This window comes from Falco biarmicus, chromosome 4 (assembly GCF_023638135.1).
Source record: "Falco biarmicus isolate bFalBia1 chromosome 4, bFalBia1.pri, whole genome shotgun sequence".
Classification (NCBI taxonomy): Eukaryota; Metazoa; Chordata; class Aves; order Falconiformes; family Falconidae; genus Falco; species Falco biarmicus.
This window is the reverse complement of record NC_079291.1, coordinates 108,279,960-108,294,409: the sequence shown is the minus strand read 5'-3', so window position 1 is coordinate 108,294,409 and position 14,450 is coordinate 108,279,960. Positions and strand designations below refer to the sequence as shown.

General features: G+C 56.8%; 2 protein-coding genes across 6 annotated transcripts in view; both read left to right on the top strand.

The window, feature by feature from the left end:
- LOC130148851 (uncharacterized) overlaps window positions 1-14,382 on the top strand; it is a 29,396-nt gene extending 15,014 nt beyond the window's left edge. For 2 of the 5 annotated variants that reach the window (XM_056337939.1, XM_056337937.1), the window contains 2 exons: window positions 8,168-8,342; window positions 12,379-14,382. In XM_056337939.1, the coding sequence (XP_056193914.1) occupies window positions 8,168-8,342; window positions 12,379-12,895 (692 nt within the window). In that variant the 3' untranslated portion in view covers window positions 12,896-14,382. Of the gene's footprint in view, window positions 1-280; window positions 353-804; window positions 868-6,023; window positions 6,370-7,672; window positions 7,736-8,167; window positions 8,343-8,709; window positions 11,476-12,378 lie in introns of those variants that run through there. The other 3 variants (XM_056337935.1, XM_056337936.1, XM_056337940.1) reach the window with 3 other exon arrangements.
- LOC130148850 (uncharacterized) lies at window positions 1,194-3,802 on the top strand. The gene is made up of 2 exons (XM_056337934.1): window positions 1,194-1,474; window positions 1,841-3,802. The coding sequence occupies exons 1-2, from the start codon at window positions 1,221-1,223 to the stop codon at window positions 2,511-2,513; spliced, it is 927 nt and encodes a 308-aa protein (XP_056193909.1). The 5' UTR covers window positions 1,194-1,220; the 3' UTR covers window positions 2,514-3,802.
- Window positions 14,383-14,450: the final 68 nt, after the last annotated feature.

Below are 14,450 nucleotides of genomic sequence, written 5' to 3'. Positions count from 1 at the left end.
TGTGTGTGTGAGAGCTGTGCGGGTAAGAATGCCCCCAGGGGCCCTATGTTGGCCCATGTGCTCCGCAAGGGGTCTTGTTCATGGCATGGCTTAACGAGCGTGTTGGAGAGCTGCCAGGTGCCGGCCAAGAGGTCACCAGGCCCCTCTGCAGCGCTGGCAATCTCCCCGGGGTCTGGCTCCCACGCTGCTACCTGAGCCCCTTCCAGTGCCTGCGGTTCACTAAGGCACAAGCGGATCCCAACAGGCAATGGCAACATTTCCCCTCTGTGCTTGCTTCTAGGTGAGATGACTCTCCACAATTATCCAGCTGCCTGGCGGGAACATGGTTTTGAGGACTTGGGGCATCCTGGAAGTAAGCTCTTAATGTCTCTTGCCTTGAAAGAAGAAACAGTGCCAATGTGGCAAGAGCTTATGGCCTGCAATTTCCTGGTCCCCCAGCAGGTCAGGCGTGGCTGTTGCTTGGAGTAGGAACCAGGCGCAGACTCTTCCCCCAGTGCCCACTCTGGCAAGTCACAGCAGCAGCCAAAGCTGAAAGTGTTTTGGGTTCGAGGCATCGGGACCATGTTCCGCAGATATGGGAAATGTGCCAAATGTCCCTCCCGCTCTAGCTGCATCCCCGAGCTTGCTGTGACTGCCGAGAGGCACAGGAGCAGCACAGAGCGGGATCCCTCCCTGAGCCGAGGTCCACAGCGATGCCCTGACTCCCAGACTAGGCAGAGGCTTAGGGGGAACCTCCCCGTCCTCCTGTGTCCTCTGTGCCTGAGACTCGCTGAGGCTTAACCTTCCCCCTCTGCTTTTTGGCAGTGCCGTCAAAGCCTGGAGAAGACCACCACAGCAAGATAGATCGGGCTTATGAACTGGGCTCAGGTACGGAGCAGTCTTGCTGGGGTCCCCAAGTGGGAGACACATCCTGAAACCTGGGAGGTGCTGCAGGCGGTGCCTGTGCTGGAGAAAAGGCACTAGGGGGAGGGCAAGGCTTCAGGGCCACTTGAGGAGGCCTGAGTCTGTCCCCTGGGGTGTGGGAACTGTCTCACGGGGAGGGAGAGCTGGGGTGGCACTGCCTGCTGCAGGGACGGTTTCTGTCCGTGTCACTCAAAGGCTCAAGCAGCTGCGCCCCCCCTATGCTCCCCTTCTGGCCTTCTGGGTTTGGTTGGGTGGGACACCCTGCCCCAAAGGGTGGGAACGTGCCTCCAGGCACCAGTACGGGGGGGAAAGAGAGAATGTCCTGGCCGGATCAATCGTGCTGCACGCTTACCAGTGGTGCGCAGGACGGGCTAACGTTCCTGATTGCTCCTGCAGATGATGTCATCGAGAGAACCACAGAGCTTTACAATCCCCTGAGCCCCTCAGCTGTTTCCGGTCCCAGAGACCCTGGAAAGTTGTACACTATAGGTGCAGTAGCGGCTGTTCTTTCTCTGCAAGTTGCCATTTTGTTGGGCTGTGTCGTGGTCTGGTGGCGAAGGAAGAAGAAAGCGTGAGTACATTTCCCTCCCTCCTCTTCCTCTGATGGCTGCTCAGAGCCACGAAGCATTTCTAGTCAGGCTGCCGCGGAGTGGCAGCCCGCTGGCTGCCCAAAAGCAAGGGCAGGACGAGAAAGAGCGGGGCAAGAGATTGCCCCAGCCAGGGAGGCGCCCAGTAGCGCTGGCTGGTGGCCACCGAACCTGCCCTGAGGAGTCCCCCTGCTCGGGGCTGCCATGAGGTGCGGGTGTCCACGTCGGCCAAGGCGTGCCAGCGGCTCTGCCCGTGCTGGGGAGCCTTGCCAGCTCTGGGCCGTGCTGTGGGGGACAGTCTGTGCGCCCCCTCTGCAGCTGAGCGCCTCAGCGGCCTCCTCTCTCCACAGGCCCGTCGCTGGAGCTTCAGCTGACCAGCTGGAAAAAGGCAGCTGCCCCTCGCGCCCGGACAGCCAGTGCAGCTGCCCCTCGCGCCCGGACAGCCAGTGCAGCTGCCCCTCACGCCCGGACAGCCAGTGCAGCTGCCCATGGTGCTCGGACAGCCAGTGCAGCTGCCCCTCGTGCCCCGACAGCCCGATCAGCTGGCCCTCGTACCTGGACAGCCAGAGCAGCTGCCCCTCACGCCCAGACAGCCAGAGCAGCTGCCCCTCGTGCCCGGACAGCCAGAGCAGCTGCCCCTCACGCCCGGACAGCTGGACACAACAGGAGCCTCTCCCATCTGGAAGAGCAGAGAACCAGGCCTCCCCACGGCCCCCATGCCATCTGAGCCCATCCCCGGCCAGCTTGCAGCAGAGCAGACAGAGCAGCGCTGTTCAGCCCATGACAGACGAGCATCGCCCCCTGCGCCTCCCAAGCCCATTTCTGGCCCCCAGGCAGCAGAGGAAACAGCCCAGGACTCTCCAGCACCCGACCAAAAAGCAACGGCCCCGACGCCCACCAAGCCCTCACCCAGTTGCCCTGGAGCGCAGGAGACAGTCCAGCAGCCTCGAGTCCCAGGACCAACCGCAGTCGCCCTCACACCCCCCGAGCAGATTACCGTCCACCCTGCAGCAGCAAGACTAGGACAGTGTCCAACGGCCCCAGCACCAACCACACAGGCCCCCAAGCCCTCCGAGACCGCTGCTCCAGCCGCACAGCAGGGGCTGAAGGCAGCCACACCAGGGTAGGAGCTGGGGTGCACTGAGTAGAGCCCCAACCGACAGCTTCGGGGCTCAGCCGCTGCCCGCCAAAGACAGTGTGACACAGGGCTGTCACACAAGTGTCCAGGGGGTACCAACAGCAAACCAAGCGAGGCACCAGCACCGGCTGGGCTCCACGCCTGGGCGCAGCCGTGGATGCCCACTGTGTCGGCAGGCAGGAGCTGGGCACGGGCGCGTGGGGAAAGCCCCAATGGCGGCACTACGCGCTCTGCTCCACAGCTCATCCCTGACTGCCAGCCTGCTGCAAACAGGTCATTAGCCTGAGGGGCAGGTCCTGCCCCTTTCTCCTACAACGCAAGGCACCCTCTGATGCCATCCGGGCTGCTCCTGAAGTGATTAAAGAGCTGGGAGAGCGGGAAGCGTGGTCAGGTTTCCTTCTCAATACAGTTCTCCTGCGTCGCCTGCAGAGAAGCCTCATGGCAAGTGGTGACTAGCGGTAGATGACAGAGCCCTGAGCACCGCCGCTGAACAGCGCCCTGCGGCTGCTCCCGGTCCGAGTGGTAGAGTCCCTTGTGTCAACGAAGAAGCCCTGCCAGGAGTGGTGACAGTAGCTGGGAAGGATAGGTGGTGTTGGCTCCCCGTGTCGGGGACAGATAGGGAGAGGTCTCCTTTCACCAGGCGGGGACTGCCGTTTACATGGACCGCCTGACCACAGTGTTTTGAACATTGTCCTGCCATTGCTCCTGCTCCACCAGCTGCAGAGCTGGAAGCATCCACATTAGCGCAGAGGTCGCTGTGATGCAGTTACTGTGTCTTCCAGTCCAGGACAGCCCGAGCCGGGGAGTTTTGATGTTATGCCCAGAGCGAGATAAAGAAGCAAATGAGGTCAAATGCTGCCAATCAAGGAAGTTTATAGGATCAAAGTGTTGACAAGCAAATAGCGATAGTAAAGGGAAGGAAGGCTAGAAGAGGAGGAAACCTAGCAAGCAGTCGGGACAGAGTCACAAGAGATAGTCACCACCATGGATCCAGCAGTGTCCTGTTGGTCTGTAGTTTCCCTGTCCGTCGGTGATGGTTTCAGCTGGGATAGACTTAATTTTCTTCTTAGTAGTTAGTACACCGCGGTGGTTTGGCTCTGATGTGAGAACAATGTTGATAGCACACTGATGTTTTTAGTTGTTGCTGCGTGATGTTTATACTAAGTCAAGGACTTTTTGGTTTCTTGGGCCCTGCCAGTGAGAGGGCTGAGGGGACACAGCCAGGACAACTGACCCAAGCTGGCCAAAGAGGTATTCCATACCATACGACATCATGCTGAGTATATAAACTGGGGAAAGAAGAAGGAAGGAGGGGACATTTGGCATTATGGTGTTTGTCTTCCCAAGTAACTGTTATGCGTGATGGAGCCCTGATTTCCTGGGAATGGTCAAACACCTGCCTGCCCATGGGACGTAGTGAATGAATTCCTTGCTTTGTTTTGTTTGCGTGCAGAGCTTTTGCTTTACCTATTAAATTGTTCTTATCTCAACCCCTGAGTTTTACATTCCTGATTCTTCTCCCCATCCCTCTTGGTGAGGGGGAGTGAGCAAGCGGCAGTGTGGCACTTGTTTCCAACCAGTGTTAAACCACGGCATGGTCTCTTGATGGTGCCCATTACTGTTTGATTGCACAGTCTTTTATAGGGTATTTGGGGAGCCTCTTTCCCCAGGCAATGGCACGAACGGCACTTCCACACGTGCTCCCTGTCTCGGTACGCTGGTTTTGAGGGGCACACATCACGGCTGCGTGGTCCTTTGCCATGGACTGCGCATGTCTTGGCAGGTTGAGGTGGTCGTTTGCGTCTGGACATGTCCCCCAGAACAACGTGGCTGTTCCTTGACCCCAGCTGATGTCTGGTTTCGGGTGGCTGTTGCTTCTTGTGTCGTTTGCAACTGCCGAGTTCGGTTAAATTGCCAGGTAGCCTGTCACCAAGCTCAGCAGGAACGTCAACAAGCTTTGAGACAGTCAGCTCACAATATAATCTCCCACATCATGAGGAACGGTGTGAAAGCCAGCGTCGCTGCAGCGCGGCTCAGATCCATCCCTTCCTGCTGTGCAGGCTACAACATCCCCAGACGTGCATCTAAAGCCTCTGGCTGCTGAGTCTCACGGCTAAGGCAGAGTGAAAGACGGGATCATGGAATCTCTGGGGTTGGAAGGGACCTTTACAGGTCACTGAGTCCAATCCCCCTGCAATGAGCAGGGCCATCTTTAACGGGATCACTTTGCTCAGCTGAGCCTGAATGTTTCCAGGGATGGGGCATCCACCACCTCTCTGGGCAACCTGTTACAGTGTTTCGCCACCCTCACCATAAAAAAACACCTGCTGTCCTTGTGTCTAGTCTCAATTTTCCCTCTTCTAGCCTCAAACCATTGCCCCTTCTCCCTAGGGCTGCTGGCCCTGCTCAGATCTCTGTCCCCGTCTCTCTGATAAGCGCACATTAAGTATTGGAAGACCAGAATCAGGTCTCCCCAGAGCCTTCTCTTCGCCAGGCTGAACAACCCCACCTCTCTCAGCCTTTTTTCAGAGCAGAGGAGTTCCATCCCTTCGATCTTTTTGGTGGCTTCTTTTGATGCAGCCCAGGACACGGTTGGCTTTCTGGCCTGCGAGCGCACATTGCTGGTTCATGCCCAGCTGTTCATCCACCAGTACCCCCAAGCCCTTCCTGGCAGGGCGGCTCTCAGTCCCTGCCTCCCCCAGCCTGTATTGATACTGGGCATTGCCCTGAGCCTGGTGCAGGACCTTGCACCTGGCCTTCTTGAACCTCATGAGGTTCACATGGGCCGCTTCTCCAGCCTGTCCAGGTCCCTCTGGACAGCAGCCCATTGCTCAGGTGCATAGCTGCACCACTCAGCTTGGTGTCATCTGCAAACTTGCTGAGGGTGCAATCGACCTGTGTGACAGCCCTTGGACGGAGCTGCCCGACGGGGCGTGCTCCCCAGCCTGGGAGGGCAGCTGCCCCGGCTGTGCTCCAGCGGCTCTCCCCCTGAGCACCGTTGCTATGCGGCCTGGGCCGGCCCTGAGGTCACAGTGGGGCTGCGAGGTGACAGTGGGGCTGTGAGGTCACAGAGCTCCACGGCGATGCACCAGCTATAAGTACCCACGCCTCAGCCCCCAGCCGCAACTGCACCACATGCAGCAGCAGCGGTGACAGCAGCACAGGATCATGTGGCTGAAGGGAGCCATGGCCCTCATTCAGCACTGCCTCCTCCTCCTCCTCCTCCTGGAGGCCCTACGTGCCAGGGCTGCCTGGGCTGCACCTGGCCAAGAGCAGGAAGCAGGTAAGCACTCGGCACATTTGCGACCTTTCACGGGCCAGCGGGCTCCTCTCCCCGAGAAGCATGGATGTGGCTTTTCCCTCGAGCGCTTTGGTGAGGGCTTCCCCTGTGTGTGTGTGAGAGCTGTGCGGGTAAGAATGCCCCCAGGGGCCCTATGTTGGCCCATGTGCTCCGCAAGGGGTCTTGTTCATGGCATGGCTTGAAGAGCGTGTTGGAGAGCTGCCAGGTGCCGGCCAAGAGGTCACCAGGCCCCTCTGCAGCGCTGGCAATCTCCCCTGGGTCTGGCTCCCACGCTGCTACCTGAGCCCCTTCCAGTGCCTGCGGTTCACTAAGGCACAAGTGGATCCCAACAGGCAATGGAAACATTTCCCCTCTGTGCTTGCTTCTAGGTGAGATGACTCTCCACAATTATCCAGCTGCCTGGCGGGAACATGGTTTTGAGGACTTGGGGCATCCTGGAAGTAAGCTCTTAATGTCTCTTGCCTTGAAAGAAGAAACTGTCAATGTGGCAAGAACTTACTCATGTGCAATTCTCTTGCAGAGCCTCCCAAGGGTTACACCATCCCGAATTCGTGGCCTGTTCCTGACCTCGAGCCTGAGAGCCATCCCACGGGTAAATCAGTGGGAGGAAGCTGCATCTACCCTCTAGGCTTCTTTCCGCCTGAAGAGCAAGTTGCTCCGTCCGTGGCCCATGCGCAGACATGGAGGAGAGCAGAGAGGGAATGGGCCGGGCTCAGAGATGCGCCCTGTGGAGCTTTGCCTTGCAAAGCTGTCTGCTGGCCCCTGCGAGTCATCTGAGTTCTTAAGGCAAATGTTGGAGGAACAGGAGAGAGGACACGGGCACATTTCACTCTGCCTTCGCTGTGAAATTTGGCAGCTGAGCCACAGAGATGGTGCAGAGCCTCTGCTGCCAGTTGTGCTTCAAGCGGAGGGCCAGGGGCGGCTGCTGCCCCAGTTTTGCCGTTACAGCTCGGAGCTGGTTTGTGCAGGCGTCTGCTGGCAGGCAGATTTGAGGGCCTGGCGAGCGCTGAACTTGTGTTCAGCTCACGGGCAGCACTGCTTGCCCACTGGCCCAGTTCCAGGCAGGAGCGAGGTGCCAGGCGACGCCGGCTGCCCTTTCCTGATGCTGGAGGTCGGTGGGGATGCTGGTTCGGCAGGCTTCTTGGGCTGTGCTGCATCTCCCGTCTGCCGACCGATAGCTGGGATGGGGCAACCGTGACCGTTGCTGGTGCTTACAGGGAAGGGCGGAGGAGCCCTTCTCGAAAGGGCTGTTTCCCTGGCCGGACTGGCTGCAGCTTCTTCCCGTCCTCTTTGAAGGAAGGCATTTTGCATCGCTTTACACGTCGCCAAAAGTGCAACGCAAACCAAAAGATGGCCTGCAATTTCCTGGTCCCCCAGCAGGTCAGGCATGGCTGTTGCGTGGAGTCGGAACCAGGCGCAGGCTCTTCCCCCAGTGCCCACTCTGGCAAGTCACAGCAGCAGCCAAAGCTGAAAGTGTTTTGGGTTCGAGGCATCGGGACCATGTTCCGCAGATATGGGAAATGTGCCAAATGTCCCTCCCGCTCTAGCTGCATCCCCGAGCTTGCTGTGACTGCCGAGAGGCACAGGAGCAGCACAGAGCGGGATCCCTCCCTGAGCCGAGGTCCACAGCGATGCCCTGACTCCCAGACTAGGCAGAGGCTTAGGGGGAACCTCCCCGTCCTCCTGTGTCCTCTGTGCCTGAGACTCGCTGAGGCTTAACCTTCCCCCTCTGCTTTTTGGCAGTGCCGTCAAAGCCTGGAGAAGACCACGATGGAAAGATATATCAATTTTATGAACCAGACTCAGGTACGGAGCAGTCTTGCTGGGGTCCCCAAGTGGGAGACACATCCTGAAACCTGGGAGGTGCTGCAGGCGGTGCCTGTGCTGGAGAAAAGGCACTAGGGGGAGGGCAAGGCTTCAGTGCCACTTGAGGAGGCCTGAGTCTGTCCCCTGGGGTGTGGGAACTGTCTCACGGGGAGGGAGAGCTGGGGTGGCACTGCCTGCTGCAGGGACGGTTTCTGTCCGTGTCACTCAAAGGCTCAAGCAGCTGCGCCCCCCCTGTGCTCCCCTTCTGGCCTTCTGGGTTTGGTTGGGTGGGACACCCTGCCCCAAAGGGTGGGAACGTGCCTCCAGGCACCAGTACTGGGGGGAAAGAGAGAATGTCCTGGCCGGATCAATCGTGCTGCACGCTTACCAGTGGTGCGCAGGACGGGCTAACGTTCCTGATTGCTCCTGCAGATGATGTCATCGAGAGAACCACAGAGCTTTACAATCCCCCGAGCCCCCCAACTGTTTCCAGTCCCAGAGATCCTGGAAAGTTGTACACTATAGGTGCAGTAGCGGCTGTTCTTTCTCTGCAAGTTGCAATTGTGTTGGGCTATGTCGTGGTCTGGTGGCGAAGGAAGAAGAAAGCGTGAGTACATTTCCCTCCCTCCTCTTCCTCTGATGGCTGCTCAGAGCCACGAAGCATTTCTAGTCAGGCTGCCGCGGAGTGGCAGCCTGGTGGCTGCCCAAAAGCAAGGGCAGGACGAGAAAGAGCGGGGCCAAGAGATTGCCCCAGCCAGGGAGGCGCCCAGTAGCGCTGGCTGGTGGCCACCGAACCTGCCCTGAGGAGTCCCCCTGCTCGGGGCTGCCATGAGGTGCGGGTGTCCACGTCGGCCAAGGCGTGCCAGCGGCTCTGCCCGTGCTGGGGAGCCTTGCCAGCTCTGGGCCGTGCTGTGGGGGACAGTCCGTGCGCCCCCTCTGCAGCTGAGCGCCTCAGCGGCCTCCTCTCTCCACAGGCCCGTCGCTGGAGCTTCAGCTGACCAGCTGGAAAACGGCAGCTGCCCCTCACGCCCGGACAGCTGGACACAACAGGAGCCTCTCCCATCTGGAAGAGCAGAGAACCAGGCCTCCCCACGGCCCCCATGCCATCTGAGCCCATCCCCGGCCAGCCTACAGCAGAGCAGACAGAGCAGCGCTGTTCAGCCCATGACAGACGAGCATCACCCCCTGCGCCTCCCAAGCCCATTTCTGGCCCCCAGGCAGCAGAGGAAACAGCCCAGGACTCTCCAGCACCCGACCAAAACGCAACGGCCCCCACGCCCACCAAGCCCTCACCCAGTTGCCCTGGAGCGCAGGAGACAGTCCAGCAGCCTCGAGTCCCAGGACCAACCGCAGTCGCCCTCACACCCCCCGAGCAGATTACCGTCCACCCTGCAGCAGCAAGACTAGGACAGTGTCCAACGGCCCCAGCACCAACCACACAGGCCCCCAAGCCCTCCGAGACCGCTGCTCCAGCCGCACAGCAGGGGCTGAAGGCAGCCACACCAGGGTAGGAGCTGGGGTGCACTGAGTAGAGCCCCAACCGACAGCTTCGGGGCTCAGCCGCTGCCCGCCAAAGACAGTGTGACACAGGGCTGTCACACAAGTGTCCAGGGGGTACCAACAGCAAACCAAGCGAGGCACCAGCACCGGCTGGGCTCCACGCCTGGGCGCAGCCGTGGATGCCCACTGTGTCGGCAGGCAGGAGCTGGGCACGGGCGCGTGGGGAAAGCCCCAATGGCGGCACTACGCGCTCTGCTCCACAGCTCATCCCTGACTGCCAGCCTGCTGCAAACAGGTCATTAGCCTGAGGGGCAGGTCCTGCCCCTTTCTCCTACAACGCAAGGCACCCTCTGATGCCATCCGGGCTGCTCCTGAAGTGATTAAAGAGCTGGGAGAGCGGGAAGCGTGGTCAGGTCTCCTTCTCAATACAGTTCTCCTGCGTCGCCTGCAGAGAAGCCTCATGGCAAGTGGTGACTAGCGGTAGATGACAGAGCCCTGAGCACCGCCGCTGAACAGCGCCCTGCGGCTGCTCCCGGTCCGAGTGGTAGAGTCCCTTGTGTCAACGAAGAAGCCCTGCCAGGAGTGGTGACAGTAGCTGGGAAGGATAGGTGGTGTTGGCTCCCCGTGTCGGGGACAGATAGGGAGAGGTCTCCTTTCACCAGGCGGGGACTGCCGTTTACATGGACCGCCTGACCACAGTGTTTTGAACATTGTCCTGCCATTGCTCCTGCTCCACCAGCTGCAGAGCTGGAAGCATCAACATTAGCGCAGAGGTCGCTGTGATGCAGTTACTGTGTCTTCCAGTCCAGGACAGCCCGAGCCGGGGAGTTTTGATGTTATGCCCAGAGCGAGATAAAGAAGCAAATGAGGTCAAATGCTGCCAATCAAGGAAGTTTATAGGATCAAAGTGTTGACAAGCAAATAGCGATAGTAAAGGGAAGGAAGGCTAGAAGAGGAGGAAACCTAGCAAGCAGTCGGGACAGAGTCGCAAGAGATAGTCACCACCATGGATCCAGCAGCGTCCTGTTGGTCTGTAGTTTCCCTGTCCGTCGGTGATGGGCCTGTTACAGTGTTTCACCACCCTCAGCATAATAAAAAACCCTGCTGTCCTTGTGTCTAGTTTTAATCTGCCCTCTTCTAGCTTCAAAATATTGCCCCTTGTCCCTAGGCCTCCCAGTACTAAAATCTGCCCCCATCTCTTGTCGTAGTACTCTCAAAAGTAGCCACCTGCAACAAGGTCTTCTACCATCATATACCAAGTTAAGTTCAATAAGTAGTTAGCACGCCTTGCCCCGGCACAGCCACCGATCCTCCACGAGGTCTCAATGGTCCATCTACTGTTCATGCTGTTTCTACATACTCTTCAGGACAGTCCCTCTGCTGCCTTCTCCAGGTCTCTCTCCTCCCTTTCCCAATCTCTCTTCACTGGCTATTCCCCTTAGAGCTATTTAACCACTTAACAGAAACCAGCCACACTTGCACCTTAGCTACATCAGCCAACCCACCACCCCTGAAGCCAGCCCAGAGCTGTATATTATCAATATTAATTAAACCATTTCATTTCTCTACAGTCTCTCTGATAAGCGCCCATTAAGTATTGAAAGACCAGAATCAGGTCTCCCCAGAGCCTTCTCTTCGCCAGGCTGAACAACCCCACCTCGCTCAGCCTTTTTTCAGAGCAGAGGAGTTCCATCCCTTCGATCTTTTTGGTGGCTTCTTTTGATGCAGCCCAGGACACGGTTGGCTTTCTGGCCTGCGAGCGCACATTGCTGGTTCATGCCCAGCTGTTCATCCTCCAGTACCCCCAAGCCCTTCCTGGCAGGGCGGCTCTCAGTGCCTTCCTCCCCCAGGCTGTACTGATAGCGGGGGTTGCGCTGACCCTGGTGCAGCCTTCTTCTTCCCCGCCCCCTGTGTCCTCTGTGCATGAGGCACACTGAGGCTTAACCTTCCCCCTCTGCTTTTAGCAGTGCTGTCAAAGCCTGGAGAAGACCACCAGAGCAAGATAAATCGGGCTTATGAACCGGGCTCAGGTACGGAGCAGTCTTGCTGGGGTCCCCAAGTGGGAGACACATCCTGAAACCTGGGAGGTGCTGCAGGCGGTGCCTGTGCTGGAGAAAAGGCACTAGGGGGAGGGCAAGGCTTCAGTGCCACTTGAGGAGGCCTGAGTCTGTCCCCTGGGGTGTGGGAACTGTCTCACGGGGAGGGAGAGCTGGGGTGGCACTGCCTGCTGCAGGGACGGTTTTTGTCTGTGTCCCTCGAAGGAGCAACCGGTCAAGCAGCTGTGCTCCCTGCTGTGCTCCCCTTCTGGCCTTCTGAGTTTGGTTGGGTGGGACACCCTGCCCCAAAGGGTGGGAGCATGCCTCCAGGAACCAGTACTGGGGGAAACACCGAGCCAGATCAAACGTGATGTACACTTACCAGCAGTGCGCAGGACGGGCTAACGTTCCAAATTGCTCCTGCAGACGTGAACAGCGAGAGAACCACAAGGACTGATGATCCCCCAAGCACCGCAAGTCTTCTCTGTCCCCAAGATGCACAGAGGCACTGTATGATAGGCACAGCAGCAACCATGCTTTCCGTGCCAGTTGCAATAGTATTGGGCTGTGTCGCCATCTGGCAGTAGATGAAGAAAGAAGAGTGAGTTGTTGATTCCCCCCACACTGCTTCCTTCGATGGCTGCTCAGGGCCACGAAGCATTTGTCGTCAGGCTGCTGTGAAATGGTGAGCTGGTGGTTGCCCAAAACTCTCTGCTGAGATTTCTGCTGCTGTCAGATTCTTTAATTGGCCTCTTACTTCCTGGGCCACCTTCTCGGGAGCCTGCTCTGAGAGGAGCCAGTGTTAGAAAAAAGTGGCCCCCAGCAGCGACAGGCATTGGCAAAGCAAGGGCAGGACGAGAAAGAGCGGGGCCAAGAGATTGCCCCAGCCAGGGAGGCGCCCAGTAGCGCTGGCTGGTGGCCACCGAACCTGCCCTGAGGAGTCCCCCTGCTCGGGGCTGCCATGAGGTGCGGGTGTCCACGTCGGCCAAGGCGTGCCAGCGGCTCTGCCCGTGCTGGGGAGCCTTGCCAGCTCTGGGCCGTGCTGTGGGGGACAGTCCGTGCGCCCCCTCTGCAGCTGAGCGCCTCAGCGGCCTCCTCTCTCCACAGGCCCGTCGCTGGAGCTTCTAGAGTCCAGCAGGAAACCGGTGGCTCCTGCTTGTGCCCAAACAGCCAAAGCTGCAGCCCCAGCACTCCTGCGAGCTGGACCCAACGCGAGCAGACACCACTGCCAACTGGAAAAAGTGTGCACCCACCTTCTTCATGGCCCTGGCACCCATCCCCGGTCACCTTGCAGCAGAGGAACCAGACCAGCACTATCCAGGCCGTGACTGAACAGCAACCACCCCTGCACCCCTCTGAGCCCATCCCTGGCCACACTACAGCAGCAGAAACACTCCAGCATCTGACAGCCCCAGGACCAACTGCAGCAGCTCCAGCACCCTCTGTGCCCATTACCAACCCCCCTGCAGCAGTGGAACCAGGACAGCATCCACCAGCTGCAGTGACCCTTGCACCCTCCAAGCCCTTCCAGACCCTCGAGCCCCCTGCCGCTCCCAAGCCCTCTGAGACCCCCAAGACCACCATGCTTCCAAGGCCATCTCTCCCACCACCCTGCAGGGGTTAGTTCTGAGGCTCTGGCTTAGAAGGCAGTTACTCTTGCCAACAAGGTCTAAAAGTGATGACAGGGAGAGGGGTTTTAACGCTTCTCTCCGAGAAGCATGAATGATGGTTTTTCCCTCCAGTGCTTTAGCAAGGGCTTCACCTGTTCACATGAGAGCTCTCCCAGTAAGAAAACCCCCAGGAGCCCTATGTTGGTTCACCCGTTCCTTGAGGAATCCTGCACACAGCCTGGAAAGAAAGAGTGTTTGGAGAGCTGCAAGGAGCCAGCCAAGAGGTCACCAGGCCCCTCCGCTACTCATTAAATTTGGAGAGCACGGGAGAGTACGCAGGGTAATAAACACACGCTTGCCTTGCTCCTACATGCCATCCTGGGCTTCACCCACAGGCATCAGCAGGCAGATATGAGGGCCATTTTGCTGCAGCAGGCATCGGTGATAGTGTCAGCATGACAAGGCAGCACTCACAACGAGTATAAAGAGAAATGTGTTACACCAAGCTTTGAGTCAGGTTTACTGCACAAGGAATTGGTAGGGAAAAGGAGTATTTGCTATTTAGGCATTAATATCAGCCAGATCACAAATTAACAGGCTGCTGCTAAGGTAGGTCTGATTATTCATTTAGATGGGCTATTTTTGTTTTTTCCCATGATGGGTTCAATTAGACATGGTAGCCAGTTCAGCCATAACTACAACTGCATTTGTCAGTGAACCAAAAAATGTACTAAATAAAAAAGCACACAGTTTTACAATGTCCAGTTATATGGACTGCACATAGGTTATTTTTCAGTTGCTAACACATGACATTAACTTCAGAAAGGTTTTTCTACCTGAGTCCAATATTATTTGAAAGTCCTTGTTGATTATACTCATTTTAGAAATACTGAGCTGGTTTCTACACCTGAAGTGTATAATACCAGGAATTGGTGCAAGCTGTTTGGAGCTGTTAACTGTAGTAAACTGAAATAATTTCTTGGGAAACTAAGACACCTGCAAGTACATCTTAGTATTGCCAGGTCTGACTGCTAAGATATGCTGGCTAATGTTAAACTGCTTGTTATGTTGCCTTGCCTCTTCGCAAAGCGGTGTTCGTGTATGTGATTCATACACAAAATTTTACTTTCAAGTATGTTTACTTTAGGATAATTCTGCCAAAGTACTTGTTTGGATCTGAAATTGATATATAATCATCTGTACAGCTGAAGCATGTATAATTTATACATATTCTAAACTGGTCTGTTTTTAATTCTAAATATTAGTCATTTACAGTACTGAATAAAAATATTTTGGAGAAGGACAGATTCTTAACTATTTAAATATATCAAACTGGATAGACTGTTAATCCTGCAAACTGGCATTCCAGCCTGTATCCTAAGTCTATAATCAAAAACTGCAGTCATGATGATATCTCAGTTGTTTCTGTCTTATTAGATAAAAATAATAAGATATTAATTAATTATTTTTAGTATTACTGTTACACTTATTTATGCATGGTTTTGCTGAACATTAAGTACAGACAGATTTAGATCCTTATTAAGTTTTGGTAAGTTAAAATAAGATCTA

Bases quoted from the DNA above. Each gene is read 5' to 3' on its own strand.
- LOC130148850 (XM_056337934.1), top strand. From the start codon at position 1,221: ATGTCCTGGCCGGATCAATCGTGCTGCACGCTTACCAGTGGTGCGCAG. The intron at 1,475-1,840 runs GTGAGTACATTT...CTCTCTCCACAG, and splicing joins TGGCGAAGGAAGAAGAAAGC to GCCCGTCGCTGGAGCTTCAG.